This window comes from Peromyscus eremicus, chromosome 3, assembly GCF_949786415.1.
Source record: "Peromyscus eremicus chromosome 3, PerEre_H2_v1, whole genome shotgun sequence".
NCBI classification, from domain to species: domain Eukaryota; kingdom Metazoa; phylum Chordata; class Mammalia; order Rodentia; family Cricetidae; genus Peromyscus; species Peromyscus eremicus.
This window is the reverse complement of record NC_081418.1, coordinates 94,032,730-94,056,412: the sequence shown is the minus strand read 5'-3', so window position 1 is coordinate 94,056,412 and position 23,683 is coordinate 94,032,730. Positions and strand designations below refer to the sequence as shown.

General features: G+C 45.5%; 1 protein-coding gene across 1 annotated transcript; it reads right to left on the bottom strand.

The window, feature by feature from the left end:
- Eva1a (eva-1 homolog A, regulator of programmed cell death) lies at positions 1-22,645 on the bottom strand. Its single transcript, XM_059256732.1, is given in 3 exon segments — positions 1-1,315; positions 22,539-22,626; positions 22,628-22,645. Coding segments are annotated over 3 exon segments (480 nt in total). The 3' UTR covers positions 1-941.
- Between the last annotated feature and the right edge of the window lie 1,038 nt (positions 22,646-23,683).

The following is a 23,683-nucleotide window of genomic DNA, read 5'->3' as shown; positions in this document are numbered from 1 at the left end:
GGAGATTCTCACGGAATATTTATTTTAGATACCATTTTCATTTGGGCTTTAATCTTCACCTCTGCTTTCCATTCTTTTCTTGGAATTCCAAACTGTTTCTTTTAAACAAACTATGATTTAAATATGAGTTTCTGAAGTCATGAGAGACTTTTCTTCTCTCCAAAACGGAAGGACACACGGTTTCTATTGTTATGCAGCATTTTCAAATACACATGTCAATATGTATTTTATAGACTACTAAAAAATAAAACCCTTTATCCTTTGAGGTTATTGATGTACCCTAAGTCACCAACACGTCTCACAATACAGTAACTTCTATTCACTTTCACGACTGAGGTGGGAACTAGACTAAAAAAGAGGATTTTAATCCCTGAGGTGTCAGTTAAAATGCAGAGGTTGCCAAGATTTTTTCGTCTTAAAAATTAGCTTTAAATAATTAGCATTGATCATGCTATCTCAATCAAAACCACTTCCACTGCCCGGAATCCTTTAGAAAATTGCATTTTCTGGGTTAAGTTCACCCTGATATCCTCAGCTCTCTAGCTATGAGATTTTTTTTTTCCTTTTGTAAAGGAATTGCACAGTGGTAAGTCTGCACAAACTTCTGAGCGCCTCAGAAAGTAAGAAGGTCCATCCATCCTTTCAGCTTATCACACCGCTGTCACGTGGTTGGAGAGGAAACCTCAGCACCATTCCAAGACCTGGAAAGGTTGGGCTTGTGTGCCCATGTGGGTGTCAAGACCTGGAAAGGCAGATGCCCCTGCTTGGATTGTTTATTTCTCCAGAGGTAAGAGTCTAAAGCAAACCCCCATGCCCTTGGGAAAGCAGGCCGGCCCTGTGCTTCTCTCCAGACACATTAGCCGAGCTGGCTTCCGTTATGCACACCGTCCCTGCCTGCAGAACCCACTCTTTTCCTGGCAGCCTGCAGAGGTTCTGGGGTCCTAGTAGTAGCGGTTTAGGCTCCTGGTGCCAGGCACCTCGGGCTGCCCATTCATCCAGATCTCCCTGATGATGCGCTCGCGCTCCTCCAACCGCTGTGCGCGCTCCAGCTCCTCTGCAGAGGTGAACACGTTCTTGTTCAAAGTCCTCTCGAATCGGCGGTGTCTGCGCACCGACAGGTCCGAGGCTGTGTCCTCGCTGCCATCCTCGCTGTCGCTGCTGTCGCTGTTGCTCTCATGGTCCTGCAAGCACCTCCTCCGTGGACCCCGCTGGCAGTCAGTGTGGCAGGAGATCCTCATCACCAATGCGGCCAAGGTCAGGAACAGGCCGATGCACACACCAGAGACGAAGTACAGAGCGGCTCGCTCAGGGTTCTCTGCAGGGAGAAGAAAGAGAATGCGTTGGACAGGAGCCATGTCTCCACGTAGGGTCAGGGACGCTGGCCCATGCTCTCATCAGGAACTGAGCTTGGACGGCAACCAGTACCAGCCTTCCCAGGAACAAATGTCATAATGTTTACAAATAGTATGGCTTGTGCCTATAAATTATCCCAGCATTTGAGAGACTGAGACAGGAGGATTGCTGGGAATTCGAGGCCGGAGTGAGACTATCTCAAACAGACAACAGAGGGTGGCAAGATGGTTCAGTGAATACAGATTTGAGGTAGATCACTGAATCTACTGTGGGAAAAAAGATAAAGAAGTAATAGCATAAAAGGGTAGAACATTGAATCTACTCTAAAAAGAAAAAGGGCAAGATATAAAAATGACAAAAGGTAGATTACTGAATCTATTATGAAAAGAAAAAAAAGAGACTATAGATATAATAAGATAAAAAGGGAGATTATTAAATCTACTTTTAAAAAGGAACTACTTGTTTTAAATAGGATAAGTAATGAAATTTTTTTGTCTCAGTTTATCAAATGTTACTGGGCTGGACATTGTTAATATATATAATGGAATTTTTATCTGAATCTGTCAAATGTTAATAGACTAGACATCATTAATATAATTCTTGATTGTATATATTGTATATACTTATTGGATAGTTTTTCTTGTATTTAGTTATAAGCTTTTTTTAAACTTTAGACAAAAAAAAAAGAGGAAATGTGGTGGTATTGTGTTCCCCAATAAACTTATCTGGGATCAGAAAACAGAATAACCACTAAATACAGAGGCTAGAAAATGGTGGCACTCACGCCTTTTAATCCTAGCATTCCAGAGGCAGAGATCTGTCTGGATCTCTGTGAGTTCAAGGCCACATTGGAAACAGCCAGGCATGGTGACTTACACCTTTAATCCCAGGAAGTGAGCCTTTAATCCCAGGAAGTGAGGGCAGAAAGCAGAAAGGTACATAAGGCGTGAGGACCAGGAACTCGGCTGGTTAAGCTTTCAGGCTTTCGAGAAGCAGTTCAGCTGAGATCCATTTGGATGAGGACTCAGAGGCTTCCAGTCTGAGAAACAGAATCAGCTGAGGAACTGGTGAGGTGAGGTGGCTGTGGCTTGTTCTGCTTCTCTGATCTTCCAGCATTCACCCCAATACCTGGCTCCTGGGTTTGAGCTTATTAATAAGACCTTCTAAGATTCCTGCTACACAGATTTTTAACTCCAAGCCTGAAGACCTGAATTCTATCCCAGAAATTCACATTGTGGAAAGAAAGAATGGATGGATTCCCTCAAGTTGTCCTCAGAGCCCCACAGGTGTGTCATGGGACAGTACACTGGAAAACACACACACACACACACACACACACACACACACACGGAAATGTAATAAAATGAAAAAGAACAAAAAAAGGCAGGATGGATAGATGGACGGACAGATAGATAGATAGATAGATAGATAGGTAGACAGATAGATAGACAGATAGATAGATAAATTGGTATTGACAACTGGCCAACAACACATCTGTTAGAGGGGGCAAGGGTATGTGAGATTATCACTATTTTCAACTTTAACTTTGAAATTATTTCCAAAATGAAGTTATGTATAGTCTCTGGGTCTGGTTAATTTTGGTGTGTGTATGTGTGTGTGTACAACTTTTTTATACTAAAGTTTAGAAGAATTTTTAAAGTTAAAAGACGCAAGAAATTAAAAGATAGTAAAACTATAATTTAGCCCTTCCCTCATTGAGCAACTGTGTTCAGTTTAAGCAATGAGTCTTTATGAAGATGGTCTTCCTGAGTGCCTGAGGTTTCTGTCCGCCAACTCACTCACACAAGCCTCTAAATTACTGCTAATCACCGTGAGGTGAACCCACCTTCTGGTATCCATGCCCTTGGTCAATCAACCTCTTCTCTTAGTCTGGGACTAGCAAGTGGATGAACGTGAGTGGGTGTTTGAGAGTGTGTGCATGTGTGAGTGTGTGTGCATGTGTGAGTGTGTGTGCATGTGTGTGTGCATGTGTGAGTGTGTGCGCATGTATGTGCATGTGCGAGTGTGTGCATGTGAGTGTGTGTGCATGTGTGAGTGTGCGTGCATGTGTGAGTGTGTGTGCACATGCATATGGAACTCAGAGGTCAATCCTGGGTACTCTTCAAGCACAAGCTGCCTTGCTCTTTTGAGACGGGGTCCCTTGCTGGCCTGGAACATGTCAAGCAGACTAGGGGAGCCAACCAGTGAGCCACCCGGCGTCTCCAACCATCCATCCGATGCTGGGATTACAAGTGCATGCCACCACGCCTGGCTTCTTAAATGTGGGTTCTAGGAATCAAACTTAGACCCTCATGCTTGCCAGGCAAGCGCTTCACTGAAGGAGCTGTCTTCCCAGGCCCTACTAACTTATTTCCACACACTATGGCAAAAGCAATAGGTGATTCTAAGATGAGGTCGAACAAAGCTTCAATACCCATCCCTCACATTCTCATATTCTCTCTCTCTCTCTCTCTCTCTCTCTCTCTCTCTCTCTCTCTCTCTCTCACACACACACACACACACACACACACACATTCTCATTCTCTCTCGTCTCTCTCTCTCTCTCCTCTCTCTCTCTCTCTCTCTCTCTCTCTCTCTCTCTCGTGTCTCTCTCTCTCGTCTCTCTTTCTCTCTCTCTCTCTCTCTCACACACACACACACACATTCTCATTCTCTCTCTCCTCTCTCTCCTCTCTCTCTCTCTCTCTCTCTCTCTCTCTCTCTCTCTCTCTCTCGTCTCTCTCTCCCTCCCTCCCTCCCTCTCTTTGCTCAGGAAGATGAAGTCAGCCACTGTGGCTAAGTTGTTCATATAGAGGTCCAAGCATCATGGAGCCCACAATGGCCTCTCGCTCACAGCCTTCAAAGGACTGAATGTTGCCAACAGCCAGGTGGGTGAGTTTGGAAATGAATCGTCCTCAGAAAAAGGCTAGGTGAGGTGGTCCAAGCCTGGCTTTCCAGCAGTCTTCCGAGGGGCTTTGAACTAGAGAGCCCAGTTAAGCCACACACAGCTTTCACAACCACAGAAACTTAGAGGTGTGTGCAACTTTTAATAGTTACTCATATCTACATTTATGTTTATGTGGGGGATCATGTGCACATGGGTGTAAGTACTTTAGAAGGCCAGAGGCCATCAGGTCCCCGAGAGCTGAAGTTATAGGTGGTCATGAACTGCTTGCTGTAGGTGCTGAGAATTGAACTCAGGTCCTCCACCAAAGCAGTACCTGCTCTTAATTACTGAGCCATCTCTCCAGCCATCTGTGCTGTTTAAGACACTAAGTTTGGGATAATTAGTATACAGTCATGGACCACTCATGTAATCAATCACACATCTAAAAACAGGATAGGCATTGAGGAATGACCTCATCAAGTTCACTGAAAGAGAAGGCGGGCCTGGAGAGTTCCGCCAGAGAAAACTCTAATTGTTCTATAGATGAGGTGTACACTCAGCAGGGCCCTCAGTGACTCTTGTGGTATGCACTCAACAGATGAGAACCATTAGGATGAACAGAGTCCTTTTCATGAAGATATGCGCGGCCCAGGTCACAGGGCATGGTTAGACGGACAAGATTTACATACACATCAGCAAATCAATTTTTCCACATTCTGTAGTCACTTGGAAAATGAATCAACATGTTATTTTTGTAGCTTCAAACAAGAGAAATGAGATCACAGATGACATGGAATTGCTTTGTAAACTTAAAGCTAGGCATGGTGGCACAGACCTGTAATCCCAGCACTCTGGGAGTAGAGGTAGGACGACCAGGAGGTTAAGTTCATCCCCAGCTACTGAGTTCAAGGCCAGCCTGAGCTACATGAGGACCCTGCCTGTGTGTGGGGGGGGGGGCGTTTCTTAGTGAGATTTTCAGATTTGTGTGTTTATGGTGATAGAAGAGTGCTCTGTAGAACAGACCCATACAGTTCACTGAATTGTTTATTGATAGCCTGTAAGCTGTTTCTGACATTTTTACAGGTTAATGATTTAAAGATGGAGCTGACAAAATGGCTCAGCAGATAAAAGCGCTTGCTGAGCAAGCCTCGAGTTCAATCCCTGGAACCCATATAAAGGAAAGAAAACAGAAAACAGGACCCTAGAGCACAGTGTTCTCTCCTTCCTGGATTCTGTAAGGTAAGCGGCCATGTTCTGCCACAGTGTCCCACTATGGTTGGCTGAAATCTTTGAAATAATGAGCCAAAAGATATCCTCCAGCCTTTAAATTATTTCCTGTGTTTGGTCATAGCAATGATAAATGAATATCATTGGATCTGAGAAAGCTTCCTATAAAAAACAGTTTCTGAGCTACGAGTTGATGGTTGTGATGAGTTATAGCCATGTGGAGATCAGGAAAAGTGTTCCAGCGGGTACACAGGCATGAAAGATGTGTCGCTCTCCGGGAAAGCATGAGATGTGAATCTTAAAGAGAAGGGTTAAGCTCTTGGTCTCTGGGTTTTGCAAATCCTCCTTTCTATTGCTGTGACAAATAAAACAATAAGTGACCAAAAGAAACTTGGTGAGGGAAGGGTTTGTCTGGCTTACATGTCCCAGTAATAATAGTGCATCACTAAGGGAAGTCAGGGCAGGAACTCAAGTAGGGCAGGAACCTGAAGGCAGGAACTTAAGCCAAAGCCATGGAGGAATGCTATTCTCCGGCTTGCAGACATCCCCTTACCTCCAGATTACTCAGCTTTCTTTCTTACATAACACAGGACCACCTGCCCAGGGGAGGCACCAGCCACAGTGGGCTACCCACCCCCATCAATCAATCAAGAAAATGCTCCATAGACTTGCCTACAGGTTAATCTGATGGAGGCAATTCCTCCATCAGATATGTCTAGGTTTGTGTCAAGTTGACCAAACTAGCAGGCACATCTAAGATTAGTTCACGTTCACCTGAGGACAATGTGCTATCTAATAATGTCAGCTTGAGATAAGTCTGACTCAGTGACTCATTGATCCTGGGCCTGAGCAAAAGTAGAAAGTCAGTAAGCTCTCAGATACATGGGATGTGACTTAGGCAATTAAGAACTTTCCATGAGCCAGGCGGTGGTGGCGCACATCTTTTTTCCCAGCACTCGGGAGGCAGAGCCAGGTGGATCTCTGTGAGTTCAAGGCCAGCCTGGTCTACAGAGCGAGATCCAGGACAGGAACCAAAACTACATGGAGAAACCCTATCTTGAAAAACCGAAAAAGAACCTTCTATGAGGTTAAAGCCCATGAATCATCTTTCTGTTGTGCAGCAGGAGGAGGGCAGTCCTATCAGTCACTTCACCCTGGGTCCATCTCAGCCTCCTAGAACCTCAAGTCCCATAGCACAGGATAAAATTCAGATGGAAGGGGCTGGAGAGCTGGTTCAATGGGTAAAGCGTCAGCTGCTGCACCAACATAAGGATCTAGGTTCGTATTCCCACTACCCATTAACAGTTGAGATATGGGCACATTGCCACAAGCCCAGCTCTGGAGAGGCAAAGACTAGTAGTAGGTCCCAGGGACTCACTTGCCAGACAGCTGAGCCAAATCAGTGAGTTCAACAAGAGACCCTGTCCTAAAAACTAAGGGGAAGAGTCTGGGAGAGGAGGACAACTGACTTCAGTCTCTGGCCTTCACATACGGCCTCACAGGTAAGTGCAACACACACACACACACACACACACACACACACACACACACACACGAGAGAGAGAGAGAGAGAGAGAGAGAGAGAGAGAGAGAGAAAGACAGAGACAGACAGAGACAGACAGAGACAGAGACAGACAGAGACAGAGAGAGAAATAACTGGAATGGAGTGAATGGGTGGTGTGTGCCCCACACTAGAGCAGATGCAGAGAGAGACGAGGCAGGGTTGAGTCAGGGCTCAGGGGATAGATCTCTGAAAGGCAAGAGAGGCTATTTGGGTGGCCCTATCAGACCTCATTCCAGTGATAATTCAGAAATGTATCGCTGGGAAAAAAGCAAAATGAAAATCTATTTGCTGGAAAATGAGTTCTGCTGTTTACCAGAATCAAACCTCTCCCAGGGGCCGTGTCCTGGCCTGGCTGCTCTGTGCAGAAAGATCCAACAGCTCCATTCTCTCTAAAGCAGGCTGGACTCAGCCTCAAACACCCATCCTCAAGTGCTACCACCATTGATTTTCCTGCCACCATCTGCACAGGACAGAAGTAAGGTCATTGTACCTGAAGTGACAGCTTGTCAGGGAGCCCAGAGTCCTTCCTCTACTACACAGCCACCAGGGCCCTTTAGACCACTGATCCTGCCTGTATTGCTGAGTCTAAGAAAGCCTAGGCTCTGGCTGTGAGCTTTACTCCAGGGTGAGCTGTCTTCACAGTGGAAAGCCTGTGTAAGAGGGGAAGGGTAGCAGACGATTTTTTAAAAGTTTTTATTTTGTATTTTCGAAATAGGGTCTCATGCAGCCCAGGCCAGCTTTGAACTCCTGATCCTCTTGCCTCCATCTCCTAAGAACTGAGATCATAGGCATGCACCATGCCAGCCTCATGGATGGCTTTAACAAAACAGATTTCAATTGACTTTGACAGACATTTTCTTGGTTCTTTCCATACTGTATTTAACTGAGAAGGCACTTGTGGTTGACAATGTGTTCACTTGCCCCCACCCCCACCAGCCCCCAAGACTCTCCCTAAAGATGCCCTTTCCTCTTCCACACGTGAACTGTATGTATCACAGTGAGCTATCATCAAGCACAGACATGGCCAGGGTGTAAAATAAAATACTGACAGTCAGGAGGCAAGAGCTCCTTGGAACTAACACGGCCTTTTCCAAGTCATTTCCAGTTCTTAGTTTCCTGTGTGCTTGTGTGTAGTGACTCTACACATGTGTACGTGTTTAAGTGGAGGTCCACAGCTGACATCGGAGGTCTTCCTCAGCTGCTGTCCACTTTACTTTTGAGGCAGGGTCTCTCAACCCAGAGTTTGCTCTTCTGGCTAGCCAGCTTGCTCCTGGCACCCCTGTCTCCACTTTGCCAGCACTGAAAGTACAGGGTGCCATGTCCACCTGGCATTTAAAAGGGTGAGGGGGATCTGAACACAGAGCTCTGATTCAAACAGCCACACTGATGGGTCAGAAGTAAACTTGGAGTAGACTACCTTTAAAGACCCCTGGAGAGTTCAGGCCACTAATGTAGTCAATGGATGATTTCTGCTAAAGCTCCTGTCTCCATGTCTTGGAGACTTACCTCTATTCACTACAATATCATGGTCTCAGACCATGAATTTTGACACAGTCACATTGATCACATGCTCCAACACTGATCAGACACAAGTTCTTCATTTCCCAATCCCATCACAAGCAGAATCACTTTGTATCCCCTTGTTATAGTCTGACTGTGAACTGTTCTTCCAGGCTTACGTCTGAACACCTAGTTCCCAGTTGGTGGTGCTATTTGGAGGAGTTATGAAACCTTTAGGTGGTGGGCTCAGTGGAAAGAAGTGGGTCACTGGATGGGTGGGCCTGCAGATGGACAGCCCTGTCCCACATCCTGTCCTCTTCCTAATCCATTGAGATGTGGTAAGTCAGCCACAGGTTCCCACTGCCATGAATTCTGTGCCATGATAAACTTTATCCTTCAAATATGAACCCAAACAAATCCTTCCTCTCTTCTGTTGCTTCTTACTAGTCATTTGATCACAGAAAATGGAAAGAAACTAAGATAGCCCAACATAGAACCCGAAGAATGTTCACAGACATAGACAGAAATACATCATACTGTATATACACGCACATAGACTCTCAGGGATGGGAGAGAGGGATGAAAACAGGAAGGAAAGGTGGGAAAAAGGCAAAGAGGAAGTTTGATAGGTGATTGACAGGTGATAGATGATAGATAATAGATAGGTAGATTGGAAGAAAGACAGATGGGTAGACAGGAGATAGAACAAAGATAGATAAGAAAATGGATGGACAGACAGACAGAGGGGGCTCTCATTTACTTAACCTTTGCCAGGGTCTGGGAAAATGTCTTTATGCTAGTCTTCTATCTTTAAATAGTAGCACAATTTAGGACAGTGAGTAAGTACTGGTACCCATGGTTAAAACAGTAAGACCGAGGTGACCCATGTCCTTACTTGCATGAGATGGAAAGCCATACTTGAAACAAACAGCAGGAAAGCAATCATTCTGACCTCCATACCCTGCCTTCACAGACCTGCTACACAGGCCTGACCTGTACTGTTGTTAGGCTGTTTGTCTGTCTGTTTGTGAGACAGGATTTTGTTATGTTGCCTGGGCTGGCCTTACAATCTTGTTCTTCTTACATCCGATTCCTGAGTGCTGGGATTATAGCCATGGACCACCATGCCTACTCAGTGGGCCTCACTTTGGAAACTGCTATTCTCTTTCTAGCCTAACTAATTTTTCTCTCACATCAGAAAACACTTTCTTTTGCATACAGCATCTCGGATGTCCCCAAGCTGATGCTTCAAGGCAGGTTTTCTGAGCTGGTGTAATCTGAATCATGCTAACTCACTTTTCTGCCTCCGTCAAACTCCAGTTCTAGACTGTTTGTTTTCATTCTCCTCTAATACTTCCTGCTCCAGGTCACTTCCCTCTTGGCCAATGACCCACCCTGGTCTTGACCACATTCAGACATCTGTGAATTAGCCAGGAAGCAGGGGGAAGAGGGCTTTTGTTGGCTGTTTTCCTTCAATAAATAAAAATAAATGTATTACTCTATCTTGCTTCCTGCAGGGTCATTGTTTCCATGAGCAGGAAGAGGCCCTTTGCGGAGATTCTGAGGCCGATTTCATTTGCATGCTGGGAAGTCAGATCATGCCCAGGAAACTGTAGGAAGGAGCAGCCACACCAGGCCAGGCCCAGATCAGACCTGGTCAGCTGGTCTCCAGGCCAGCATACCATGTTCTCTGCTTGACGTTTCTTGTCCTCATAGTTTTCAGTCTTTAAGGGGGAAGGAAACGCACTTTTGAAAGTGGGCTTTAGCGAGAGTAGCAGGGTTGTGTGGAATCAGGCAAGACTTGGCAGAATGTCTTCACTGAGTTCTCCATCATTATACAGATGGCTCTTTGTGGGATTCTGTCCCACACCATAGGGAAGGGAAGTCTTCCACCAACACTCCAGGCCTCTTTGAAATGTCGAGGGAGGCTCCCTCAGTCTCTTCCACTCCAGGCTTGTCCTGCTCAGGACTGAGGAATACTGCACACAGAATCTGTCCCTGCCAGGCCAGCTCTGACTTCTGCTCCTTTGGTCCCGTTCACCTTTTCCTCCCTCCTCCTAGGCAGTAAACACCCTACCAGGAAAACTCCACACCCCGAGTTCTTATCCAGCCCACGGCTGGCTTTCTCTCCCCTTAGCCTACTCAGTGGTTTTTGTCAACTCGACATAAAGCAGAGTCACCTGGGAAGAGAGAACTTCACCTGAAGAACTGCCTGTATGCTGGCCTCGGGCCATTTCTCTGAGGCATTGTCTAAACTGCTATTTGACAGAGGAGGGTCCAGCCCACAGTGGAAGGTGCCATGCCCGGGTAGGTGGGCCTGGGCTGTGTCAAAAAGGAGGCTGAGCAAGCCAAGGGAAGCAAGCCAGCAAGCAGCATTCCTCCATGCCTGCTTCAGCTCCTGTCTGCAGGTCCTGACCCTGGATTCCTTTGATGATGGACTGTGACCTCTAAGACGTAATAAACCCTCCTCCTCCTCCTCCTCCTAGTTGCTTTTGGTCACGGTGTTTCATCACAGCAACAGAAATCTAACTGGCTTCCCTGGGGCCCGAGAAAGGAAGGGGAAGGAAGGCTGAGATGCATACCTGACTCCGATTTTTCCACTGCTGGAGACTACAGTCCAATGCTTGTCTGAGTTTAATCAGTCTCTCCAGCTAGGTAGCACGTTATGTACTTCTGCTATAATTATCTATACGGCCATTACCTTCTCCACATGACAGTGAGAAATTTGAGGGCAGAAACTATGAGTCACTATGGGTTCTCAGAACCCAATCCGTGTGTTTATCATAAATACGATGAATACTTTAAATCATGAATGACATTTAAATTAAATCATGAATAAAAATTCTAAAAGCTCTGTTAATACATTTATTATATGTTCATAAGCGTGGCACATGTCTGGGTGTGTGAACGTGTCTATGGATATGGATATGTGCTATCAGTTAGCTTTTTGTCTCTGTCACCAAAATACTTAAGATAAACGATTTAAAGATTTATTTTGGTTCACTGTTTCAGAACCGAAGTTTCAACTGTCATCTTGACACCATGCAGAATTACCTGGGAAGAGAGTCACAAAGGGGATCCATCTAGATCAGATCTGCCTGTGGAGAATTGTCCTGCTGATCTTAATGGACGTGAGCAACTCAAGCCCACTGTGGGCAGCGCCATTCCCTGGGCATGGGTCCGGGACTGTGTAACAGAGGAAAGCAGAGCAGTAGGCACGGGTGCCTTCATTTCTCTCCGCTCTCACAGTGGATATGATATACGACGGCTGCTCAAATCACTGCCTCGACTTCCTGCAATGACCGCCTGTCATCTGCAACTGTCAACGCAATGGAACCTTTCTTCCTTAAAGTCATGTTAGTCAGGGGATGGTATCACAGCAACAGAAACTGAGGGACGGCGAGTTCCATCCATGATGGCGTGGACAGACATCATGGCAGTGTTGGTGCGTGGCAGAGCACAGCAGGTCACCTTACCTCGTGGCACAAAAGAAGTAGACGGGAAGACAGGAAGAGGCCAGGGGGAAAGTATCTACAAGGACCCCTTAGTGACATACTCCTCCAACGAGGCTCTGCTTCCTGAAGTTTCCAGAAACCGCCATAACAATACCCCCAGCCAGAACACATAGCCTTGTGAGAGACACTTTACATCTGAACAGTATGTGTGTTACATGCATATGTGTGTGTAGATGTATGCATATATGATGAAATAACTTCAGAAGAATAGGAAACGGGGCCAGCAAGGTATCTCAGTGGGAAAAGGTGCTCTCTGCCAAGCCTGAAACCTGAGTTGGATCCCCAGAACCAACATGGTGGAAGGAGAGAAAAAACTCTTACAGGCTGTGGTGTGACCTCTACATGTTCACCACGGCTAAAATAAATATTAAAAAAAATAGTAATAATGAGTACTGGAGAGATTTCTCAGTGGTTAAGAGCACTGACTAATCTTCCAGGGGACCCAGGTTCAATTCCTAGCACCCTCATGGTGGCTCACAACCATCTATAACTCCAGTTCCAAGGGATCTGACATCCTCTCCTGGCCACCTTAGGCACCAGGCATGCACATGGTACACATGTGTGTATGCAGGTGAAACACCTACACACATAAAATCAAATCAAAGGAGGATAGCAGTATTTTGTGTCAAATACTGCTTCCTTTTTTGCTTATTTATTGTTTACTGCCTTTCAGGGATTCTCAGAAAGGAATCTGCGTCAAACAGGCTGTACATCACAATAGCTCCTCATACATATTGCCAAGTGTTCTCTCAAAGCTGGCCCTCAGCCTCACATGAAAGCAAATCCTCTTTCATCAAACTCTTCCTAGCAAGGGAGACCCCAACTGTTAAAATTTGGGGAGCTGAGGAGATGGGTTGGTAGTTAAGAGCACCTGCTACTCTTGCAGAGGACTCAGGTTCGGTTCCCAGAACCCATGTCAGGTTGTTCATAACTGCCTGCAACTCCAGCTCCAGGGGATCCAACACCATCATCTGGGTTCCTTGGGGGGGGGCGCACACACACACACACACACACACACACACACACACACACACAATCCCTTTGAAGTTTAAAAATACATAAATAATAACGAATTTTTGAGAAACTTTATAGAGCACACCGTTCAGTTAAAGGGGACTTGTTTTATGCCACAGTCTCACTGTGAGCCAAGTGCTTTGGAACCTCTCAGCAGCTCAGGGCACGAAGTCCTCAGCTCTCAGACAGTAACAGGAGCCTGAAATTTCAACACTTTCTCCCATGTTCAAATGTGTAACCCGCTCAGTTGAGCTGTGGAAGTCTAAGGCCCTCTACTGCTGAAAGCCCACCTCCTTCACACCAAGCTCACGAGAAACTCTAGCCAGATTCCGGCAAACTACTGCACTGTCAGGACAGCTGAATCTGCAGGTTACCAGTTAAACAAAAACTGTAAGCCGGGGGCTAGAGCACTGGCTCAGTCGATAAAGTCCTTGCTGTGTAAGCATGCGCACCTGAACTCAATCTGCAGCATCCATGTAATAATAAGAACTGGGCATGTGGCTTATACCTGTAATCTCAGTGTTGGAGTGGTAGAGACAGGCAGACACTTGGAGTTCTTCCAGCCAATCAGTGAGCTCCAGATTCAATGAGAGACCCTGTCTCAGATAATCAGGTGGAGAGCAATAGCAGAAGACACCTGACATCGACACCTCACAAAGCCACACTCATACACACACACACACACACACACACACACACACACACACCAATACAAACATGTACTTACACCACACACACACACATATATAATAGGAAAAACATATAAGCTAAGTAGTGGAGCTTGCCTGCAATCTTAGCAATTGGGAGGTCAGGAGTTCAAGGCCTGCCACAGCTACATGAGACCCTATCTCAGTAAACAACAAGAGTATAAATATTACACACATACAACACACACACACACACACACACTTACCTTTAGTGATCCACCAAACCTCTTTACTAATATACTACTATACACAAAATCAAATGGCAAATTAGAAAAGAATATTTGTTATATTAGCAGAGACATGGGATCAATATATAAAGAATACCTAGAAACAGCATTAAGAAAGACAGCAACAGGGCTGGAGCGATGGCTCAGCAGTTAAGAGCACTGGCTGCTCTTCCAGGGGACCAGGGTTCAATTCCCAGCACCCACATGGCAGCTCACAACCATCTGTAGCTCCAGTTCCAGGGGATCTGATGCCCTGCTCTGACCTCCTCAAAGGTGGTACATATACATGCAGGCAAAACACCTGTACCCCTAAAATAAAGAAATAAATATCTTTAAACAAAGTAAGTAACAGTTAACAAATAAATTTTGGAAAGGATCTGAGCAATTCACAGGGAAAAAAAGCAATTGGTATGGGTCTTGGTATATGAAAAATGTCCCCGAACAGGGACTGGGACACTGTGGGTCATAAACTACATCTGACGTGACTCCTGTACTTATAAACAAAGCTCCAATGAAAAGCAGGCATGTCTGTTCAGTTATATAGCCTTTGTCTGCTTTTATGTTCCAGTGGAGTTAAATTGGTAGGATATAAGCTGGACCATAAAGCTGAAAACACTCTCTGGCATTTTATAGGAAAACAAAGTTTGCTGACCCCTGGCCAACAGAAATTAAATTACATTTAGGGGGCCTTTTCCATCTATCAGATTGTCAAAACTCCAAAAACAACTGAAAACACCGTTCTGGGGCTTTGCATACTTCTCTTTAAAAAGATTAGTAAAGCTCTTTAGGCGGCAAGTTGGTGACATTTTTCCTTTGAATGCGTATGGGACGTGATCCAGCCAGTGTTCTTTGGGAAACCAAGTCTGGAAATGCACTTGAACATGTATGCTGTGGTTACTTATCACTGGTCTGTTTGAGAAAGGTCTGAGCCATCCCCACTGGCATCTGCACAGGGCTGGCTCAGCTTGGGGCCGTCTGTGCAATGGAGAACTAGGCAACTGTCTAACAGAACCAGGACGGTTACTCTCTGCTAACCCGAGTGTCTCCAGGACATAATGCTTAGTGGACAAGCAAGCACAGACAGTATATTTGATTCACTACTCATCTATGAAATAGGGGAAAGGTGACGAGAAGGGTACACCAAAGCCCATGAACGGAACTGGGTGGAGGGCCAGCCGTGAGATTAGACTTCTTTCTATGTCTTTTCACAGGGTGATAAGGAGAAAGGACAGGATGTGCTCAAAGTGTGCTGATGGGAACAGGTAGACAGTTACCAGCAAGAAACTCACTGAGAAGGTAACGTTCAAGGAAAACCCTGAAAGAATGGAGTCCTGAGCCAGGCATATACACTAAAGAGCCCAATCATTAAGTTAAAATGAGTAATTATTCCATTTATTCTTTCTAATGACCCTATTAGAAATTATTAATGAGGCTATTATTATTAATGACATTATTATCCTCTTTATAAAGCATTATATTCTGGTTCATGAGTTGCTTGCAATAGTTAAGATGGGAAATGTTAATTCCCTCAAATACAAGTGCTGAGACAGGAGGACTAAAATACAAATCAAGGAAATGTGGATGAGTGAGAGAACTCCACCCGTGAGAGAACTCTCCAGTCTCCTAGGGGCGAGAGAACTCCACAGCGACCAAGTTAAGATTCTACACTACCTGTAGCTAACAAAAAGCATTAACAGTTAAAGCATACAAAGCATCTGGATTATTTTGGTATGTGTATGTGCCTGTGATGTGTGCCTATGTGTATGCATGCTTACATGTGTGTGCACACATACACGTAGAAGCCAGAGGTTAACATCTAGTGTCTTCCTTGACACTTACACGCTGAGGCAGCATCTCTCCCTTAGGCTCCAAACTCACCCATTTGGCTAGTCTAGCCAGCCGGCTTGCTCCAGGATCTCCTGCCTCCAGCTCCCCTGTTCTGGGATTGCAGGCAGGGCGCCACACTCACTGGCATTTATGTGGGTGGTGGGGATCTGAACTCCAATCCTCATGCTTGCTTGCATAGCAAGCTCAAAGACAGCAACAAAATAAAGCGAATTTCATCAACAAAATGAAGTGTATTTCGTGCACTTTAGATGGATCGTTCTGCTACAGAAATACAAATTATGGATTAGAGGCAGGAAGATGGTGGACAACACCACTGTGGTAATTTGGGCAAATGCAAGATGAAGTTCAAACTAACTCAGTGCCGGGGGCCATGAAGGGGAACACAATGGAAGGACCACAAGGGGTGAACAGACTGATCTAACCAATGGGGTGTGGTCTACAAAGACGACACAGGTAAGAATCTTATTTCTGAGTAGGTATAAAGAGCAGTCTAGTCTAGAAGCTATGGAGCGCAAGAAAGCAGAGAAATGGGAATTTACTAATGTATGTATGACACTATTAGAAATTAATAGTCTAGTCAAATATTATTCCTATAAGGCGCCACCCATAAGTTACAGGATACAGCTAAGCAGGCTGGGGAGGGGGTGTGGCTCAGTCAGTAAAGTGTTTGTCTTGCAAGCACAAGGATCTGAGTTTGGTAACCAGAACCCATATTAAAAAAAAAAAAAATCCAGGCATGGGTGTGCTTGCTCGTAACCCCAGCGCCGATATGCGGAGGCAGGCCGATTCCTGGGGCATACTAGCCAGCTTCGCCCTATTTTGCCAATTTCAGACCAGAGAGCAGCCCTGTTTCAAAAAACCAAATAGAACCCGCAGAATGACAGCTGAGGTCATCCTCTGGTCTCCATGTGCACATGTATATACATGCCCCAGCACACCCAGTACCACACAGAAACAACATACAAAAAAACAGAGGTAATCAAAATAATATAAAAGTACACAGACACCCACTTGATCTCAGCACCCACATACAAATCACAGTAGAATGCAGTACATTTAAAACTGACAGATAGCAGGAGTACACGTACCACACATTATACATGTATGTTCTCTATCCCCTTAATAGCACACCAGTTACATATTTCTATTTCATTTCATATTCAACACATTTTCACATTTTTTCCATCAAAATTATTCTGAGAGTTCTTGTCCTCATAACAATGTGGCTGCCTACATCTCTAATTATGTCCTTAGAAGAAATTCTTAGCAGTGGATTCCTAAATACATAATATATGCACATGTAAGGCTTTGGGCAGATATTGCAAAACTATTCCCTAGAGAGCTTCCCTCGGTCTGTGACTCCATCGGCTTCGCGTGCAAGCACTGGCCTCCCTGCACTTCCATCCTGTCCTCATTTTTCATGCACTTGCTAGAATTTTAAACGGTTCGGTTTTATCAGCCATTTGCATTTTTTCCTTCTGCAAACCGGCAATTCTGGTCCTTTGTGGCCTTTTCTTTGGGGACTCTTTTATTTAAATTTGTGAAATTTTATGTTACATATTTCAACAGTTTATCATTAGTAACTTTTTTTTTTTCTTAAAGAAAGAGTCTGTCTAGTATAGTGATTGCAATCGTAATCCCAGGACTTGTGAAGATGAGGCAGAGGCATCACCACAAGTTAGAGGACAGCCTATGCAATGCAGTTTATCATTTCTTTTCAGGGAGTATTTTGTTGAACTGGTACTGTTAATTATTAGAATATTCAATGTTGAGGCTGTTCTAAGAACGGTGACATTCTACAACAGTTATGGTGTAATAGTCATGTCACACACACACTGGACAACATTTATCCAGAAGCAAACAGCAAGATCACAGTACCATGTCACAGGCTCAGCTGGGATCAGAGGCCATGTGAGTCTGCTGGCTTCCACATGCACACACATCAACCCTACCTAGAGAATCAGAAAGTAAAGCTAGCCCTCTCACAAAGGAAACTTAATAAAAATAAATAAATAAATAAATAAATAAAAATAAAAAATAAAAAAATAAAAAAAAAACAGTCCCTTCCTCTTCAAACAACACCCAGAAATGACAGCTAACAGACACAAAACAAAAGCCAGCTACCAAAAGATGAAAAACTCACTCAAGCGGGCAGGAGGGTTTCCATGTAATCAAAGAGCTGCTACTGTATAAAAATGTCTGGTCCACAGAAACAACCTCAATAAGTCAGTCATCTTGCAGAAAAGCACAACTTTGAGCTAAGGAAGAGACAAATAGAGGGGGCTCCCAGATTTACATACATAACCTTCCTCTCTCTCTCTCTCTCTCTCTCTCTCTCTCTCTCTCTCTCTCTCTCTCTCTCTCTCTCTCTCTCTCTCTCTCTCTCTCCTGGGAGGTTCAAACACCTCATATGACCCCTAAAACTCACAGGCTGGAGAACCGAGGAAGCCAACCGCTGCTCAGTTGTTGGAACAGCTGAAAGCCCCAGAATAAGAGGGACCAGAAATCAGGCTGAAGGGCTGGAATGGTTTTATGCTGGTAGAAGTCCCCGTTGAAAGATGGACTAACCCAGAATCTGATGTCAATGATTAATGCCAGCAGCAAGAAAAGCACCACTCAGAAAGAGTTACACTTACCTGTGACAGTTCGCTGTCATTACCAACTTAATCTTATGGGGAGAGAATCTCAAGGATGGTTGTCTAGATCAAGTTAGCCTGTTTGCAGGTCTGTGGGAAATTGTCCTGACTGAGTTCATCTGGGTGAGAAGGCCTCACCCCGCTATGGGCAGCACCATTCCCTATGTAGGGGATCCTATACTGTAGAAGACTGAGGAAAGTGAGCTTGAGTACAAGCATGTATGCATTCATCCTCTTTGTTCTTGACTGTGGATATGACTAGTCATTTCAAATTCAAGCCACTTTAACTCTCCTGTGGTTCTGGACTCTAACCTGGAATTGTGAGCTAACGTGAACTCTTTCTCTCTCACCCAGGTTGTTTTTGTCAGGGTTTTTATGACAGTGGCAGAAAACACCAAGACACCACCCTGTGTACAAGTTTCCTCCTTCTTCCTCATTTTTGTTCCACTTAGACCCTCAGCCTAGGAATGGAGACACCCATACTCAAGATGAGTCTTTTCGTCAGTCCACTGTCCTGTGCCAATCTCCGAAAAACCTATTAGACAAACCCAGACATGTGCCAAAGTTCTAGGCACCTCTCAATCCGTTCAGATTGACAACGAAGATCAACCAGCACACAACTGAAGCCCTGGAGTAAGCAGGAGGTGTTGGGTCCCACTGAAACTACCGGCCAACTAGAGGAGAAAGGGCATGGGAGAGAGGCAAGGCAAGGTCAAGATATTCCAAGTTCTCCTGCCATGTTTTACATCTTTGCTTCTGATCTATTACTACATTTTCTTTAAGGACAGTAATATTTTTATCTATTGTATTCATCTTTGCATTTAGATTTTTTTCATTGCCGTTATAATTGAGGAGTGTCCTGATGTTAGAATAAAAGGAAATTTGTGTGTGGGTATGTGCACCTATGTATTTGTGTATTTGTATGTGGCTATGTGCACCTGCATGCAGGTGTCTGTGGAGGCCAGAAGAGGATACAAGATCTCCTACTGCTGAAATTACAGGAGGTTGTGAGCTGTCAAGTGTGGGTGAGGGGAACTGAACTTGGGGTTCCTCTACAAGAGTAATATTCACTCTTAACTGCCGAGCTACCTGTTTAGGCACTCGGAATCAATTTTAATCACTGTCTTTTCATTACACATAAGAGATTTTATTTTCTGGCATTCACTTTAAATCTTAGTCCATGCTTATTTAATTTAAAAACTGTTCACATGTATTTATTTATTGGGGGGGGCACTTGCACCATGGCATGAACGTGGAGGTCAGAAGACAACTTCCTGGAGTTGGTACTGTCTTTCTGCCGTGTGGATCCTGGGATCCAAATTCAGATTGCCAGGCTTGGTAGCACGTGCCTTCACCTGCTGAGCCATCTCCTCAGCATCCCTCCCCCTCCCCCCCCCCCCTGCCTCTTTCTCTCTCTCTCTCTCTCTCTCTCTCTCTCTCTCTCTCTCTCTCTCTCTCATACACACACACACACACACACACACACACACACACACACTTCCCTAAAAGAAGGAAAAGTTTTACTGTATCCCACATACTAATTAATTCCAGTATAACGGGGTAGGGGAAATGGAGGTTGGAGTAGACAGAAAAATGGGGCCATGGGCTTTTTCAGCCTCAACATGATCACAAGACACCCAGTAAGCAGCAGCCAATTCCATGAATTACCACATTCAGTGGTCACAACTCAGGGTCAGGCTGGTCAAAATGGAAACTCGCCAAGTGCCTCCTGTGCTGAGCAGAGAGCCAAAGTCCAGCACTCTGTTTGCTTTCATCAGAGGCATTTCCATCCAAGAGCTGGTTTGCAGGTGTCCCTCAGATTGTGGGAATCCTAGACCCCCGGCTGTCCACGACTTCACTGTGGGGAAGTATTCAGGACAGAGTCAGTACAGCCTCCTCTGGTCACTGTGCAAACATGTTGTCACAGCCCCTGAATTCCCTTCTCCAGCTTTGGTGTCCTTTATCCCCAGCACAGCTCAAAGGAACAGCAAAGGGGCTGGAAGTGTGTGTGGCTCAGCGTGTGGAGTGCTAGCTTAGTTTGCATGAAGCCCTGGGTTCAGTCTCCAGCACAAACCACCACAGGTGGTGGCACAAGTTCCTGGGACATTTGGAGACAGCCTGTGGGACTCTGTCTCCATTTAAAAAAAAAAAAAAAAGGTGAATGAAATCTCTCTGTTGTGTGGATACCCAGGAAGGAGGAAGCAGCTACCAGATTTCCTTAAATAAGGCAAAGGATTGCATTCTCTGCATCATGAAAGAAGAACCAGGACATATGGCAGCCGTGGACTAGATGCCTGGTGATGGTCAGTGTTAATGGTCAACTGACAGACTTCGGTGCACCTGTGAGGGGTTGTCGAGACTAAGGTTAGCCTCTGAGAGCGTCTGGGAGAGGTTATCTCTTTTTAAAAAATATATATTTTATTAATTCTTGGAGAATTTCATACTTTCATACATTGTATTTTGATCATATTCACCCACCCTCTTCCCCCAGCCCCTCCTAGACTCACTCTTACTCCCTCCCAACTTCATGTTTTTGGGAGTTCATATTTATTATGCTAACTAATGTGAGAAAATCAATCTCAGTTGGGAACGGTGGAGCCATCCCCTAGGCAGAGCAGAGGATCTTGGACCCAGGTAACAACATGCCTGTGCTCACAGCTCTCTGTTCCTGGTTGTGAGACCATATGGTTGGCTGCTTCAGGCTCCTGCTGCCTTGACTTCTCGACATGATGGGGTAACCTTGAACTATCAGCTAACGTACACCTTCTCTCTCTTAAGCTGCTTTGTCGGAATGCATGTCACAGCAGCAGGAAAGTAACTAAGACATGCCCCGTCTTGCCAACCACAAATGAGCCAGACGGGTTAGCCCTCAGGAGCTCCCTTACAGTGGCTGAGCCATTGTAAATAAGAGCATTGGGCTTTTCCTTTGAATTCTTAAGTTACCAATATGAACTCTGGCTAGGAAATCAGAAAATAAAACTCTTCCCCCAAAGGGGGTGGAATCAAAACATCAGCCCCTTCTTCATACAGTAGCCATACAATTCCAGGCAAAACAAAACAAAATACAAGCAAGTTATCAAAACATGAAAAATTAAAACACTCACTCCAGCAACACAAGTCTGATCATTCAAACGAGGGAGCATTTCCATGTGACATTAAATAGCACCTTTTATATGAACAGTGTCTGGTCTCCAGAACAAAAAAAAAAAAAAAAAAAAAAAAAAAGGAGAAAGTCAGCCATCTTGCTGAAGAGCATGACTTTGAATCAAGAAGAGTTTAACATCAGGTCTCTGAGAGTCACGTACCTTCTGTCTCCCTCTCCTCCCGAAGGCTCTTAAATACCTTAGATGGCCCCTGAAACACAACACACACACACACACACACACACACACACACACACACACACACACACTCACATGAATAAACATACTCTCTCTCTCTCTCACACACACACACACAAACACATTCACATGAATAAACATACTCTCTCTCTCTCTCACACACACACACACACATGAATAAACATACTCTCTCTCTCTCTCTCTCACACACACACACAAACACACTCACATGAATAAACATACTCTCTCTCTCTCTCTCTCTCACACACACACACACACACATACACACACACACACACATACACACACATGCATATACACACACTCTCCCTCACACAGACATACCCACACATACTCACAGACAGAGAAACCTGTGTGGGGTTGAGAACCTACAGAAATCCTCAGGCTGGTGTGGACTCCTCAGCACCTTGCTTATTAGTTGATGTGCTGAGGACAGAAGCCAGCGGCAGCCCATGGCCAAAAGGCTGCTAAACATTTCTCCAGAAAGACAAAGCTGTCGGGAGTACTCACCTGCTAAATTAGAGGATATCACACTTAAATAAGAACCTGAAAAACTTTCCTCTCAAACCCAGAGGAACAGAGCCTCCCCGTGATGACCACTCACTTCTCTCCTAGTACAAGACCAGACCTGGCCAGCAGGAAGCAGCCCAGGACTCAGTCCAGGGTCACAGCCCTGGCCAGCAGACACCAGCACCCACCTGAGATATAGGAACAGGCTGCCAGGATGCTGCTGAGCAAAGCCATCTCCAAGGGCTCCTTGGCCACTGGCTCCGTGCTGGGGCTGAGGGGCAGCCTCATATGGCATGGGGAGGAGAGCTCCTGGACACTTCCGGATCAGCGTGGCCCCCTCCCTCTCTTCTCCTCTGTGGAGACATAAGGTGAACAGTGAGGCACACACAGTCTGCTTTCCTGGGGTTGTGTTTCCAGCAGCCTGTGCTCAGTAACAAAGAGCCGGGGTCCCAAAGGAAGCCACCTATCCCAGGCAGGGAGCCACAAGGATCTGGGTCTTGTCCTTCGATGGGGTGAGGCGCCTGGTTTTCAGGAGGCGGTAACACTTTACGTGTTGTTCCTGACTTTTCTCCTTTCTCTGCCCTGCTGCGGCCCACCCCCAGGCTGTTCCTCATAGGCTTCACTGCATTCTCCCTGGTTCATCTTTGAGGGACAGTCCATTAGAGCCACATCATCACCTTGGTGACCGCTCTGCTCCCGTGCCTTGCTGGAAGCCCACACCGATGACACGCATGTACTTTGATCAGGTGCCCTGTCCCTCGGGTCAAAATATGCCACCCTTGGAGAGGGGTCAGCTACGCCCATCCCACAGCTGCCACCGTGTGTCCAGTTCTAAAACGCCCATAAAAACTTGGGAGCTCAGTCTGCTCCTGGATCCCAGCTTCGAGATTTCACGGCAATGATGTGTCAGGGATTAGAACAAGGATGGGGGGAATCTCAGAATCCAGAAGTGAGAGAGAAGATTTTCTTAAAAAACAGAACAAAACAATAAAGCAGAGTAGTAGGTAGGGGGATGGCACAGTAAAGTTGTTTCAGACATGGTAGTAGGTGGACTCCCCTGAAAAGGTACCCAATCTTTTTTTAAGACAATTTTTTCATTCATTTTACACACCAATCAAAGATCTCCCTCTTTCCTCTTCCCATGCCCCCAGCCTCCCCTCCCAACCCATCCCCACTCCCTCCTGCGAGAAGGCAAGGGCCTCCCATGTGGAGTCACATTCAATAGAGGGAAGACCAAGCCCTCCCCTCTGGCTCAAGGCTGCACAAGGTGTCCCATCATAGGTAGTGGGCTCCACAAAGCCCGCTCATGCACCAGGGATGGATTCTGAACCTA